The sequence below is a fragment of the Fusarium keratoplasticum genome, chromosome 12 (assembly GCF_025433545.1).
Source record: "Fusarium keratoplasticum isolate Fu6.1 chromosome 12, whole genome shotgun sequence".
Classification (NCBI taxonomy): Eukaryota; Fungi; Ascomycota; class Sordariomycetes; order Hypocreales; family Nectriaceae; genus Fusarium; species Fusarium keratoplasticum.
In genome coordinates this window covers 428,354-441,384 of record NC_070540.1, presented here as the reverse complement: position 1 = coordinate 441,384, position 13,031 = coordinate 428,354, and the positions used below count along the sequence as shown (strand labels likewise).

The window sequence follows — 13,031 nt, the reverse complement described above, 5'->3', positions numbered from 1 at the left end:
CCTCCCCGCGCGTCTTTTCTCCTTGGCAAACGCGCTCGACCAAAGAAGACACACATTTCCCACATCCTCTACGATCTTTTGGCTCAGTTAACCCATCAAGGGCCAGACTTCAACTATAATAAAGAACACATTCCCACATCCTCTACAATGTCGACAGCAATTGCCAGACCGATGACGCCCGAGACACGGCGTCGGGATGACGACCTTATCTTTAGCACACCGACAAGCAGTGCAGACCTGGAGCTGAGGATTGTGCTCCTAACCCAGCGCCACGACGCTGAACCGTGGGAACCCAGCACGCCCAAGTGCAGTGCCGATGTTGAACGACAAATTGTCGAACTCAAGAAGAAACGCGATGACTTTTTTGACGATTTTTGTTTCATCATGAGAAAGGCTGGCAAGAGAATGGACGACCAGAGGGCGCAGATCAAGGAACAAGAACAAATCTGTGATCGCCTCCTCGCCGAGTTAGCCGACCTGGAGGATGAGAGTGAACAAACGGATCAAGATGAACAAACTGAGCCCGTCCAGTCTCTTTCGGTGTATGAGCGCATACCAGTCATCACCAGCCCTCCGAGTAAAGAGGATAAGCAACATAACGATCGGGGCAGAAAGCGGAAATCTGAACAGAAGGCGGACGAAACAAGCGCCCAGAAAAAGAAGAGGGCAGAGCGGAGAAGCAATGGCATGTAGGAAGCCGTCAATTGGCTGCAAAGAGGTCATTTGGGCTGACAGTGAACCCTAGGGGTCTCGAGACATAACCTGGGTGAGCCATTGGGTATATCGACTTGGCCAGAGGTAATGGACCGCGTATTTCATCATTGACCACTGTTTCAACATTGCAGGCCATACGGAGGCAGTCTGTCCAAGCTTCAGGTTAGGTACTTGGTCCAAGTCCATTGGGCCGGGAGAGCAGTCCCATTCACGCCTTCGCAATAAGCGTGCCCTTAAGAATATGCTTTAATTAATTGCCGTCAATTAATTTTTAGACCTGTTTGAGCTTGTCATTCCTTGTGAGCTGGATCCTCTAAACCCATCAACCGCTTTAACCTGCTCGGTGATAAAAACGCTTGAAAAGGCCGACATGCCCAAATCACCGTCTTCGGCTGTAAGGGCGCTACGGACCCGGACTTAAAATTGCCAAAACCCCGGCTCTTTCGGTCTCATATTCTCGCATTCTCTCACCTTGGCACAAATTATTTCTCACAGACGATCAAGTCATCAAAATGTCTCCCGAGCCGGAATCTGATAACCCCGCCCCCGAAAGGTCGGGAACACGGTCTTGCTATGCCTGTCGCCGTAAGAAGATCCGATGCGACAGGAATGATCCATGTTCGGCATGTGTTCGCTCCGCCAAGACCTGCGTGTTCCCGCCCATAGGTCCCCGGGTCCGCCGGACAAAGAAGACCATCATGGCGGACATGGCAGGGCGACTAGCCAGCTTGGAAAAGACTCTTGCAAGAGTCGCTGCAGAGAGGCAGGCTACGGCTATTCCTGATATTTTTGTCTTTGACAATTCCGAGTCAACTGAAGATGGTAGCGAGAGGTCTAATGATGATGTCCTCTTGCAGAGAGGATCATCGAGCCAATACTTTAACGAGATTCTACTATCAAGGATGATTGGAGAAGTACTTTAGCCGACTTTATCACCATGATTTACGCTGACAATTAATGAAGGAAAAAAACCTCGAGTCTGCACTGACAGCGCCGACGCCACTACGTCTTGGCACATCACCATCACCATTCAGTGCCATGGGAATATTGTCTTCACCCTCCCTCTCACAACACCCATCTATCTTCCACCCCGACAAACCGATAGCAGCCGAACTATGGAACACATATGTCAGCAATGTCGAGAACTGCCTTGGCTTGAGGATTCTACATATTCCTACCGACGAGGTCAAGGTGTATTCCGCCATCCACAACCCCACGAAAGCCCCCTTTGATGACCTGGCATTCTGTTTTGCAATTTATTTTGCCTCCACCATGTCTCTAGAGGAACCAGATGCTCCGTCTATGCTAATCCTGGACAAGCCACGGCAGCTGCAGCTGTTCAAGTTTGGTCTTGAACAAGCTCTTGCGCAGGGTGACTTTTTGGATCAGCCAACTCTGACAGGTCTCCGTGCCTTGGCCATCTATCTAGTATGTCATTTTCCAACTGTATATGCTTCATCACCCTAACAAACCTCAGTCTGCCCTTCGTGTTCACAACCGAGGCAAAGGAATATGGATCCTCAACGGTCTCGCCATCCGGATTGCTCAATCCCTCGGCCTGCACAGAGACGGCGAACGACTGGGTCTCCCGCCTTTCGAATCTGAACTCCGTCGTCGGCTTTGGTGGCATCTCATCACCAGAGACAGTCGTTCTGGGGAAGACTATGGGCTGGAAAATTCGACCGGCATGCAACCACAATCTAACGTAAAACTACCCCTCAACATCAACGACGAAGACCTCTCGCCAGAAATGAAAGAGCTCCCTCCAGAAAAGCAAGGATGGACGGTCATGACCTTCTCACTGGTTTACATCGAGCTTGCCAAGGCGATACAGAAGCTTGCCACCGCTGTCTCATCTCCCTCCCCAAGTGAAGAGACAAGACGTAAGATCATAGAAGAGGCCCGATCTAAAGTCATGAAGCGAGTAGATGAGTGTGGTTCGGTGTCATCGGGGTTGCCCCAGTATCGTCTCACTGTGCACTGCGCCCGCTTCCTACTCCGCAAGCTTGACTTTTTCACCAGACAGCAATGGCTTGCATTACAACATCCTGGTTCCCGAGAAGCATTAGCTACAGATGACGATCTGCTAGAGGCATTGGATATACTGGAGCCAAGGGTGTTTGGTGACGAACCTCTCCTGGGGCAATACAGTTGGGCAAGAAAGGCTTATCCGCAGTACCACGTCACCATGTACATCCTCTGGCATCTGTGTACTCGGCCAAATGGACCGCATGTGGATAGGGCTTGGAGAGCCGTCGAAGGCGTGTTTTCCACCGAGTTGGCTGATGAGTTTGCCGACCGAGTTGGATCCAAGCCCGCGGTTCTCGAAGCTCTCAAGTTGAAAGCCGAAGCACTCAGGAAGCAGAGCGCGACCAACCTTGGCAACGGGCCACTAGAGGAGCCAGGAGAGTCCCAGGGCGTCCCAGTGGGCGCACTCGATGGACTAAACTTTGAAGACTCGGTATTGGACAATGGCGGGGATGAGTGGTCACCATGGACTTCAATGATGCAGGGGATTTCCAAAGAAGAGGCTTTCCCGTGGTTTTGGTGAGAGTCTGCTCTGGTTGGAGTTGGGACATACGCATTTTTTGTTTGCATCTTAGACGACCTCTCATCTCACCGATAGAGCACTAGCCATGCCACCAAAGAAGGCATGTTCAAGTACAATGCTAGCATCATACCCGATACTGTACTGCCGGCAACACGGCAATGCTGGTAATGGTCGGGCAAGCCCTATCAAACAGATCACTCCACTTTCCATTAGCTCATCTTAGTCAAGCTGTAATTATTACGCCTGTGAATCCGGATTTAGGAGATCGGAATACCAGCTCTCCAGGGAGCCTAATTCCGAGTGTAACAGTAGTATAACAAGATTGGCCGCAACCGATCAAAATCGCCAAGACTCTATCGCAGAGATATTTTGTCTTTGATATAATGGCGAACATTCTTGTGACTGGCGCAAACCGTGGAATCGGTTATGCCATTGTGCAAACCATCGCGACCCGTCTTCCCACTTCCAACATCATCCTCGCATGCAAGAGCAAAACTTCAGCTGAGGAAGCTATCCAAACTCTCCGTGGCAGCGGCGTTTCAGCTGGGTTGGACCATGTTGAGCTTGATATTGAGAACGATGCTTCGATCGAGTTAGCAGTGGCGGCTATAGATAAGAAATATGGCAGTCTAGATGGTGAGTCCCTGGAGAACCGATTATCAATGCAACGCTAACTTCAAAAGTTCTTATCAATAATGCGGCCAAGCTTGAGTGGCCGGCCTCGGATGGTTTGGCTGACATTCGTTCCGCGAGCAACTCTTGTTACAACAATGTCATCATATCCAACGCCATTGTCACCAAGGCATTCAGCCATCTACTGCGAAAGAGTGAATGGCCGCGGGTTATCATGATCTCTAGTGCACGAGGTAGTATGTCACGGACTGCCAACAGAGAGGTGAGATGCCCCCAATCACCAGACTACGTATTCTGACTCTTGTAGCTTCCACCTGTCGCAAACATGGATTATTGCATTGCAAAAGCTGGCCTCAACATGCTCACACTGCAGCTGCAACTGGCGGAAGATGGTAAAGAAGGTGTATGCGGCATCACGTACTAGGCGGTTAGTCCGGGTCATTGCAAAACCGCATTCAATGGATACAGGGGGAAGAAGGAGCCCTTAGAGGGCGCTGAGTCAGTCATCAGGTTGCTGGAGACTAAGAAGGGCGAGGTTGAGGCTGGAACGTTTTGGGAGTACGAGAACGGTGCATTTCGGCAAGTCCCTTGGTAGGAAAATGTCATCGATAAGCACTGTAACACCTTTGCAATGAAAGTCATAGTGATGGATTGTTATGTGGCTGTCTTGAGATGGCAAATGCCAGGTCTGTGAAGATTCACCTCTAGTACATGGTCGAGTACACTTCCAACAACTGTGTGAGAACCTAACATGACTCAATTAACCCTGCGATGTATCCCTATCTTTGTCCGCTGGGTCAACACAAGTAATGTCGAGAGTAGTCGTGTCCAGGTTCTGGCAGTCGTAAACTGGAGGCTCCTTGCTAGGCACCGTGACCGTGATGTTCTCAACAACGATGTTACTGCAGCGCTGTGGGAACATTGGTTAGGTTTAATGGATACTGGGGATGGGAGTCTACTTACATCCGGCGCACTGCAAACCAGAGTTCCAGCCCTGGGGTCGTACTTCTTGGACGTAGTTCCCCACATGTTCTTCAATGTGATATCCTCGATTGTTAGGTTTGCCTGTCGACAATGTTAGTAATGATACAGTGTTTCGGACAAGGTACTTACTGGGAACTCATTGCAAAGTGTCTGATTCTTTTGGCCGTAGCATTGAGTGATGGTAATGGCGTTATCGTTGTTCTGATGGTAGAAACGATCGTACGTCACGTTCCTAACCCGTCCGAGACCACCTCCTCCATTGAGGAGGCTTTGGAACTTGGTCTCGATACCGGGCCAAACCTTGATTCTCGCGCCATCGCTGGCATTCGACATGGAAATGTTGTAGATGTACAGATTCTCCACAATATCGGTCTCGCCCTTGTACTGACCGAGGGAGCCGACACTAATTCCGTGGGAGCCATTGCAGACGAGGTTTTGGACGACAACGTTGGTGCTATTGGGCTTGAAAGAAACACAGTCTGGGATCTGTTAGTGCCTGGGCGGAATGATGAGCAGTAGTCGTACCGTCAGTGTTGTCGATATAGGAGTTCTGAATGACCACATTGTCCGAGCGGTAGGTATCCCAACCATCAGAGTTTGCAATCTTGACTCCATCGAGGCTCTGTCAAGTTTGTTAGTGCTAGCTGACGGATGATCCAGACTCACTTACCGATGCTCGGATATCCAAGTCGCTAATTAGAACGTCGGTGCTGTTGGCGATGATGTTGAACCACTGATGGAAGATTAGTGCCGCTGCCTATGGACTCTCAGGGCGTAGAAAATACATTAGGGGAGTTCTTCATCCGGAGATTTGTCATGGAAGCGCCGTGAGCGCCCTCAAAAGTAAACAGAATAGGTCGTAGAAGCTAAAGTATTGACAGTCAGCCGATGGTCGCGAACCATTGAATAACAATAAACTCACCGTCTTGTTGGTCTCGATCTCTTTCCAATACGCCTGGCCATGCCCATCAAGCACTGATTGCTCATTGCTCAAGTCACCATAAATGTGAATATCCTCTCCGCCAACCTTCCAGAATGAAGACATGTTCTGGAAAGGAAACTTGAAGCTGTTCTCGGCCCAATAGTAAGGGTCAGGCTTGAAGTTCACTTCTCCAGTGATGACCACATCAACATGTTTGAGCCATGTCAGGTCCAAGGGCGAAGCGACGGTGTATTCCTTGTCAAGAACAATGGTACCACCGTTATTGCACTTCTTGAATGCCTTGAGGATTCGAGAGGCATCATTGCTGTTCGATCCCTTGCCAGGCTTGACATAACAATACCGATGGTTGTCTCTCTTGGAAGGGGCTGGAAAGTCTTTACCGGTGTTGTAAGGCGATACCTCGATGTGAGGTCGCTTGGGAAGACCGTGAGACGGTTTTGCGAGCGCTGGAGACAGCAGCGCACAGAAGGCCGACACGGAGATGAGATTTCCCAACAACATGGCGAAGGCAGGGATGAATGAAATGAGCAATGGCAAGCAATGTCACATTCAATCATTGTAACACTGCTGTCAACAGCTCTTATATCTCAGGCACAGAAACCTTGACAAGGTCAGGGCCTAGCAAAGAACGAATCCTATACGTGGAACAATTCTGCCCCCAACATAGCTAAATGATCCGGCTAAAAGCTAAACGCACGGCCCATGGGCAGATAGGATGATGAATCAAGAGAGATCATTTCCTCATTCGTCTTTTAAACCCCAGAATCGTATTCCCCTCATCAATTGACGCGGGGTTCCAAGACGGTTATACGTTGGGGGTGCTAATCGGAAATAATGTCGCGAGGCTGGGGATCCATTATCCCGGCTTTGGTTCTCCGCTTCGACGGGGGTTTTGGAACCTTGTTCCGGGTATGGCGGCATTTTCTAAGCCATCGTCAGTCTTGGCCATCTAATCTCCCGCCCTTTGGGGGCTTGGCAATGAGAGACACTGTAAAGAGGTATTGATGCAGCTTGACAGGCAAAGGCATCTCTTACACAGCAAGGCACTGGGAGGAATAAAGCGGTCAGGTGGCTAAGGAGCATAGGGACTAAACATTGGTCTTAGGCTACTATTAGGATCCTGACGTCTGGCGCTCTAGCGCATCGCAATCAGGTATAGACGGAGTCATCGATCGACTTTTGGATCGACCAGCACCTAGAATAGAGATGGACCAAAGAAGATCGAAATGCCTTTCTCGACATATGTGATGAATCATCATCTGTAATCAACTTCGAAGCTTGCAACAACTCGAGCTTGAAATATGTATTGGCATTCAAAACTAGAGCATGGAAAAGTAAAGCACCAAGGGTTTGTGAGTGGCTTTCCCCAGCTCGCGACCAAGTTCTACCTGTCTTGCAAGTGTCAAGATTTAAATAGTCATGTGCCAGTCCTGGATCATGGCCCATTCAATAGAGAGATGCTTCTCGACGAGCAGTGTTGGTTCTTTTACACGCGAGCTGAGCCTGCGTGCAAGCCACCTGGGACCATGTCAGCGCCTTTTGGATTAATCTCGGAATAGGTAGACTGACCAGTAACCAGCATGTCGGCGCCGGTTGTGAAAGCAGCGGCGTCACTGAGTAGGTAGCATACCATGGGCGTCAGATCTTCCGGCACGCCTAACCGTTGAAGAGGCGACCCATCCCGATACCAATCAAGGATGGCTCTCTTCTCCCCTTCCAAGCGAGCTAGAAGAGGAGTTTGGATTGCCCCTGCTAGTATTAGCAGACGTTTTTATAATCAGCATATAACTACCTACCAGGGGAAATGCAGTTAACTCTGATACCGTACTGGCCCAGCTCACCGGCAAGGGGGCCCATCAGCCCTTTAATTGCAGCCTTGCTGGCGTTGTATGCGGATTTCGGTTGCACGGGGACATAAAGTCCTTGAGCGTTAATGCTGGCGATGGCAACAATACTTCCAGGCGTTTTGGTCTCAACTAGATGTTGTGCAAGAAGCTTAGCGGCCCAAAATGTTCCCAAAACATTGACGTTAAAGGTCCGCTGGGTCACCTCCCAATCTGCCTGAAGAAATGGCGTGTCCATGACAATGCCCGCGGCTGTCAATCCTCCATGAAGTTGGCCTACGGCTTGGACGGATTTCGCAAACGCATCCTCCAGAGACTCTTGGTTAGTCACATCACCTCGCACGTACGACGTCTTGACACCGTACCGCTCGCTGAGGGTATCAAACTCGGCGGTGGGCTTGGGGGCTGTGTCAATGATGGCAACTCCGCCGCCGAGTTGAGCTATAGCTTTTGCGCAGGCGAAGCCAATGCCTCCACCACCTCCTGTGATGAGAAAGTTCTTGCCGCTTAGATCGAAGCGGTCGGTGACTTTAACTTCACTGGCGTTGGGTTGAGGAACAGAAGTCATGGTTGCTTCGAGAAGTGTTGATAGAAAGATATGTGACTGAATTTGTGATGATAGAATGGTATATGTAACAGGATGAACAAGTTATTATAGCGGAACGATGCACGGATATCGGCCGTGACCTTGGGGCATCATGTGTATGATCATGGTAGATGATCGGATGTAAGACCGGAGCAAACATGGTCGGAAAACCTCGTATGGACGATCCGATGCCGTCAAATGTGCTGAAGGCTTATCTGGTAGAGAGGTCCTCGCAACACGGCTGTGTCTTGGATGCATCGTTCCGATCCGTGCCCACACCCTCTGGCCAATGACATTCGCTACCCCTGCGGAGGCGATGTCGAGGGAGACAATCCTAAAGACGGTTAGCAGCCGAAGCATTTCCGTCAAAAGGTGGTCGGATGCCTTGCCGTAGTCTTTCCACAACAGCGGCCACCTATCCGAGCCAGCTGAAGGCCATGAAATGCTCGGCTTATATCCGGGGTATACACTGACTTGTGGCATGCCAGACGGCTATTAACCGTCTTCGTGTCATAGCATAGGTAGACGGTAGACAATTACCATGATAAATACCTCGTTATATCCAAGCTGTATCATTCCGTGACTCCACCAGTTACAACTCACAAAATTCTACACAGCTTGGCCATATTTGTATCTGGCCCAGTCATCTATTTCGGCACCCTTTTTCTCATAGCATGGTCGACATGGCAAGTCCTCAGGTTCGCCCTCGTGCCGTTCTGGGCCTCTTGACTTTCGGTCCAGACGGAACCCAATCCTATGGGAGCCGAATTACGTCCTTGGACGCCTTCAACGAATGTCTGGACCATTTCCAGTCGCGGGGCTACAACCAAGTTGATACAGCCCGCACTTACGTCGGTGGACACCAAGAAGGGTGGACCAGGCGTACAAACTGGCGTGATCGCAAGCTTGTGCTGGCGACAAAGTGGTACCCATACAAACCAGGAGATCACTCCAAGTCTGTGGTCAAAGAGAATCTGTTCAAGAGTCTAAACGAGCTAGGTTCAGACTCTGTTGACATATTCTACTTGCATGCGCCCGATCGCTCTGTTCCCTTCCAAGAGACGCTCGAAGCTTGCCATGAGCTGCATCAACAGGGGAAGTTCAAGCAGTTGGGTCTGAGCAACTACGCAGCCTGGGAGGTCGCCGAAATCTGGAACATTGCTGATCAGCGAGGGTGGATCAAGCCAACTGTCTATCAGGCCATGTACAACTGCTTGACGCGGGCTATTGAGGAAGAGTTGGTGCCATGCTGCCGAAAGTACGGCATCGATGTCCTTGTTTACAACCCGCTCGCTGGAGGTGTACTCAGTGGAAGGTATCAAAGCAAGGAGATCCCGGATGATGGCGGTCGGTATTCGACGAATGATCCGGTGGTCGGCGCAATGTACCGTGAGAGATACTTCAAGGATGTCAACTTTGAAGCTTTGAAGGTCATCAAGCCGGTTGCGGACAGGCTTGGCTTGACCCTATTGGAAGTCGCATTTCGGTGGCTAGTCCATCACAGCAAGCTCAAAATTCATGATGGCAATGACGGGGTCGTGATAGGTGTCAGCTCTCTATCTCAGCTGGAGAGTAACCTGACTGATCTGGAGAAGGGGCCACTGCCAGGTGAGGTGCTGGCGGCTCTTGATCTAGCATGGGAGATCACCAAGCCTTCGTGTTCCTTGTACTGGAGGTAGAGATGACGAACCTAGATAACAGTTAATGTCTCTGATTATCTCCAAGACTCACTTAGAATGTGCCCATGCCAACTTGAAAGTCTCAATCTCCATATCTCAACGCCTAGATTAACTTGATCACCACATAAACCGTCTGTTGAGGAGCTCTGCGTCATTAGCCCGTAGTAAACACACTTCTTGATCGTTTCCCGGCATATTTTATAGAGCGAAGCTTTGAACTAGCCACCGTCTCTCTTAGCGGTCACCGGAATAAATGGAACAGAGAGTGAAACACGGAAATAGGATCAGAAAAGTTCAGTGATTGCTCAATTCATCTGCAAAATGATACACTAGACCGTGCAGGGCGGTACAGGGGCGAAGCTATGCCCCCTCAGTTCTCCTTCTTGGGATCTGCCTCCTCCTTGATGGCCTTATCCTTGGCAGCCTCCTCCTTGATGGCGCCGTCCTTCTCCTGGAGCTCCTTGAGAAGGTCCTCGGGCTCCTTCCAGTAGGTCTTGACGATGATGTCGTCGCCCTCGTGCTTCCAGTCAAAGTTGAGACCGGCAGCCGACTTGCCGTAGATGAGCTCCAGGGCCGCCTGGAACTTGACCATGTCGGGGACAAGCTTGGCGGGGATCTCGTGGGTGACGACGTTGGTCTTGTCGGGAAGCTGCGTCATGGTGGATGGTGTTGGGGAGATGTTTTGTTTAGGGTTGGTCTTGGTGGGTTTGGAAGTTGTTGAGTTTGATCTTGTTTTTGGTGTTTGAGGTTGTTGAGTTTGATGAATTTCAGTTGGGATGAAGAGGGAGAGGAGGGGGGTTTATATACCCGAAAGGGGGTATTGAATCACCAACACGGAGCCTTGTGATACCATCGTTCTCGTGTGTAATCGACGACCTGGTTGACCTGCCACGAGGCGCAATTCATCTGCTGACCACGTCTACTCGTCAAGGAGCTGACGTACTAGTAGCAACACGTATGATTTCGACGAAAGAATAGGGAGCATACGTCCCGGTGATTCACAAACGACTACACAAGAGATGATAACTACTGATTAGTCGGGCCACTCTCTGACACGTCATCAGCAAAAAGTCCGCGTACAAACACTGAATCTTTGATGCACAAGTCCAACACTCGTGTATTCAGAGATCAAGAAAGTCAGGTGCTAGAAGCTAACGTGCACGCGCTCCACGACATTTGTAGTCCGGCCAAACGCAATCGTCGCTGTCCTTTCAGACAGGTTCATGATGATGTTGAATAGTGTCTCTGCGTTTGAATCATCAACTGCGTCCCTGTTGATCCCGTTCGGATAACCCTCCTCATCTTGGAACAGCTTGAAGATGTCGGATGCGGTAAGCGCTGGCTTGGAAGAAAGCTCTTCGGTGACGAGTTGCTGCATTCGACCGGATCTTTGAGGCGAGTCCAGTAGCCATAGATGCTCTTCCGACCCATCATGGTCAAGAAGTAGATGATTGCTATGAATCACGACGCCTTGGTTATCTGCTGGAAGGAGTTCCACAGTCTTGGCTGTAGACTCGAGGCCAGTCGCTCCAAACTCGTCAGCTATCAGGAGATGCGCACTTCCAGCAAGACCAGTTGACACCAACTCATCAATAGCGCTCTGTCTTGAGGAAGACTCAAGGACCTTTCGTAAGGCAAGATGAACAGGCCACTTTGTGTGGTCGACACCACGAGCCTTGATGGCATTCAAACACACTCCGACTCCACTCTCGTTGAGGCCAATCTTTCCGATGATACCCGCCTCAGTGACTACCGTGAATCGAGGGATATCTGTGTCTGGTTGCTGAACAGTGTATACGATGAGATTCTGTCCCTGACGTGTCACCCAATCCCAGTTTTGACTCAGAAACGACGGACCATGCCCACTCTTAATGGCCAAGGCAGTGCATCCATCCAGTTGGATTGGCAGCTTCGGTTCGTCATTGAATAAACCAAAGTTGATCTCGGTTCGGACGTTCAGAGCAACGATGTCGAGTAGTGTTACTCCTGCACCTTCTGCTATGCCACGAATCTCCTCGAGGTACTCTGGGCACAGCCTCTCGAGTGTGTCGAGATACTTTGTCGCTTCCTCTCGTACGCTCGGCCAATCGAGGCCGCATGTTGACTCAAAGAGGGATCCGTAGTAAGATATTGAGCCAAGGACCTGGTCTTTTGCTTGCTGACCATGCTGGAAACCTATCTTTTCTAGGTTAGCGGCGCATCTCCAGAGCGGGTGCTAGACTTCACACCTCGTACGGGGTTCCAAAGGCATTGACAATGAGGACCATGGCTGCTATTTGTAGTGCGTGGTGTCAAGCCTACAATCTAGTTTTGATAGACAACCATGCACCGAGAGTATTTGCTTTATAGACTGTTAATCACTCCAGTGCGGGGAGGCTGATTTCATGCGAGTGATCCTCTATGGCATCATCACTGAGGCGGGGTGAACAAGTGCACCTACAGTAATACCTCCCAGCTTATAAAGCAGACATGGCATTCTGCACACCCTAATAACTGTCGTTTCCAATAATGCAGGTGTTTAATGCTATAGTCATATATGGCCATGCACGCTTCCGTACCCTCCCAGTATTGGTCATGTTTCTCTAGAATTAACCTTGTCTTTCTCAGTACCGCAGTCTTACGTCTGAATAACACCTAATGGGCGCCTTCTCGCCATGATATTTGAAATACGGGCGCTATGTGGGGTGTCGTCGTGCGTGCCTGAATCACTGAGCTGGCCTTGCAGCGTTGCACCATCTTAGGGCAGTTGTCGTCATCGATGCCACGAACAAATGTTTAGAGGACCACGTGAGCTTATTGGAGTTATTAAGTGATTGAGTGAGCAATCGCCCTTCATTATACTCACATAAATTCTCCCTGTCACGAGCTTCACGGTCAGTTCAGAACTGTGAGCATGGCTGAGGGAGAGTGCTACGACACGCAAAGGCGCATTCGCTATGTTGAACCAGCGGAGAAAGCCAAACTCTCACAGCTCATTGACCTGATTTTCATGCCTCTTGAATCTTTTGTGTTGTTGCAACGTGATCGTCCGAACGCTGAGAAGGCTGAAGATCTTTATGGCTTCGTAATTCTTCTAGCACTTGCTGATATCGAAAAA

General features: G+C 50.0%; 7 protein-coding genes across 7 annotated transcripts; 4 read left to right on the top strand and 3 right to left on the bottom strand.

Annotated features, from left to right (window-relative positions):
- Positions 1 to 42: 42 nt before the first annotated feature.
- NCS57_01373300 (uncharacterized protein) lies at positions 43 to 761 on the top strand (the record flags this gene model as incomplete). The annotated part of the gene is made up of 2 exons (XM_053063359.1): positions 43 to 689; positions 746 to 761. Exons 1-2 carry the CDS (start codon positions 148 to 150, stop codon positions 759 to 761), a joined length of 558 nt encoding a protein of 185 aa, XP_052906692.1. The 5' UTR covers positions 43 to 147.
- A 465-nt stretch (positions 762 to 1,226) lies between these two features.
- On the top strand, positions 1,227 to 3,265 carry NCS57_01373200 (Zn(2)-C6 fungal-type domain-containing protein; the record flags this gene model as incomplete). The annotated part of the gene is made up of 3 exons (XM_053063358.1): positions 1,227 to 1,628; positions 1,678 to 2,142; positions 2,192 to 3,265. 3 exons carry the CDS (start codon positions 1,227 to 1,229, stop codon positions 3,263 to 3,265), a joined length of 1,941 nt encoding a protein of 646 aa, XP_052906691.1.
- A 383-nt stretch (positions 3,266 to 3,648) lies between these two features.
- NCS57_01373100 (uncharacterized protein) lies at positions 3,649 to 4,606 on the top strand (the record flags this gene model as incomplete). Its single annotated transcript, XM_053063357.1, has 5 exons — positions 3,649 to 3,901; positions 3,949 to 4,160; positions 4,206 to 4,315; positions 4,367 to 4,489; positions 4,543 to 4,606. 5 exons carry the CDS (start codon positions 3,649 to 3,651, stop codon positions 4,604 to 4,606), a joined length of 762 nt encoding a protein of 253 aa, XP_052906690.1.
- A 52-nt stretch (positions 4,607 to 4,658) lies between these two features.
- On the bottom strand, positions 4,659 to 6,326 carry NCS57_01373000 (uncharacterized protein; the record flags this gene model as incomplete). The annotated part of the gene is made up of 7 exons (XM_053063356.1): positions 4,659 to 4,808; positions 4,862 to 4,963; positions 5,012 to 5,361; positions 5,408 to 5,504; positions 5,553 to 5,615; positions 5,668 to 5,748; positions 5,805 to 6,326. 7 exons carry the CDS (start codon positions 6,324 to 6,326, stop codon positions 4,659 to 4,661), a joined length of 1,365 nt encoding a protein of 454 aa, XP_052906689.1.
- A 985-nt stretch (positions 6,327 to 7,311) lies between these two features.
- Positions 7,312 to 8,237, bottom strand: NCS57_01372900 (uncharacterized protein; the record flags this gene model as incomplete). Its single annotated transcript, XM_053063355.1, has 3 exons — positions 7,312 to 7,343; positions 7,395 to 7,574; positions 7,622 to 8,237. 3 exons carry the CDS (start codon positions 8,235 to 8,237, stop codon positions 7,312 to 7,314), a joined length of 828 nt encoding a protein of 275 aa, XP_052906688.1.
- Positions 8,238 to 8,929: 692 nt separating this feature from the next.
- On the top strand, positions 8,930 to 9,934 carry NCS57_01372800 (Aldo-ket-red domain-containing protein; the record flags this gene model as incomplete). The annotated part of the gene is made up of 1 exon (XM_053063354.1): positions 8,930 to 9,934. One exon carries the CDS (start codon positions 8,930 to 8,932, stop codon positions 9,932 to 9,934), a length of 1,005 nt encoding a protein of 334 aa, XP_052906687.1.
- A 370-nt stretch (positions 9,935 to 10,304) lies between these two features.
- On the bottom strand, positions 10,305 to 12,201 carry NCS57_01372700 (uncharacterized protein; the record flags this gene model as incomplete). The annotated part of the gene is made up of 3 exons (XM_053063353.1): positions 10,305 to 10,583; positions 11,091 to 12,113; positions 12,163 to 12,201. 3 exons carry the CDS (start codon positions 12,199 to 12,201, stop codon positions 10,305 to 10,307), a joined length of 1,341 nt encoding a protein of 446 aa, XP_052906686.1.
- Positions 12,202 to 13,031: the final 830 nt, after the last annotated feature.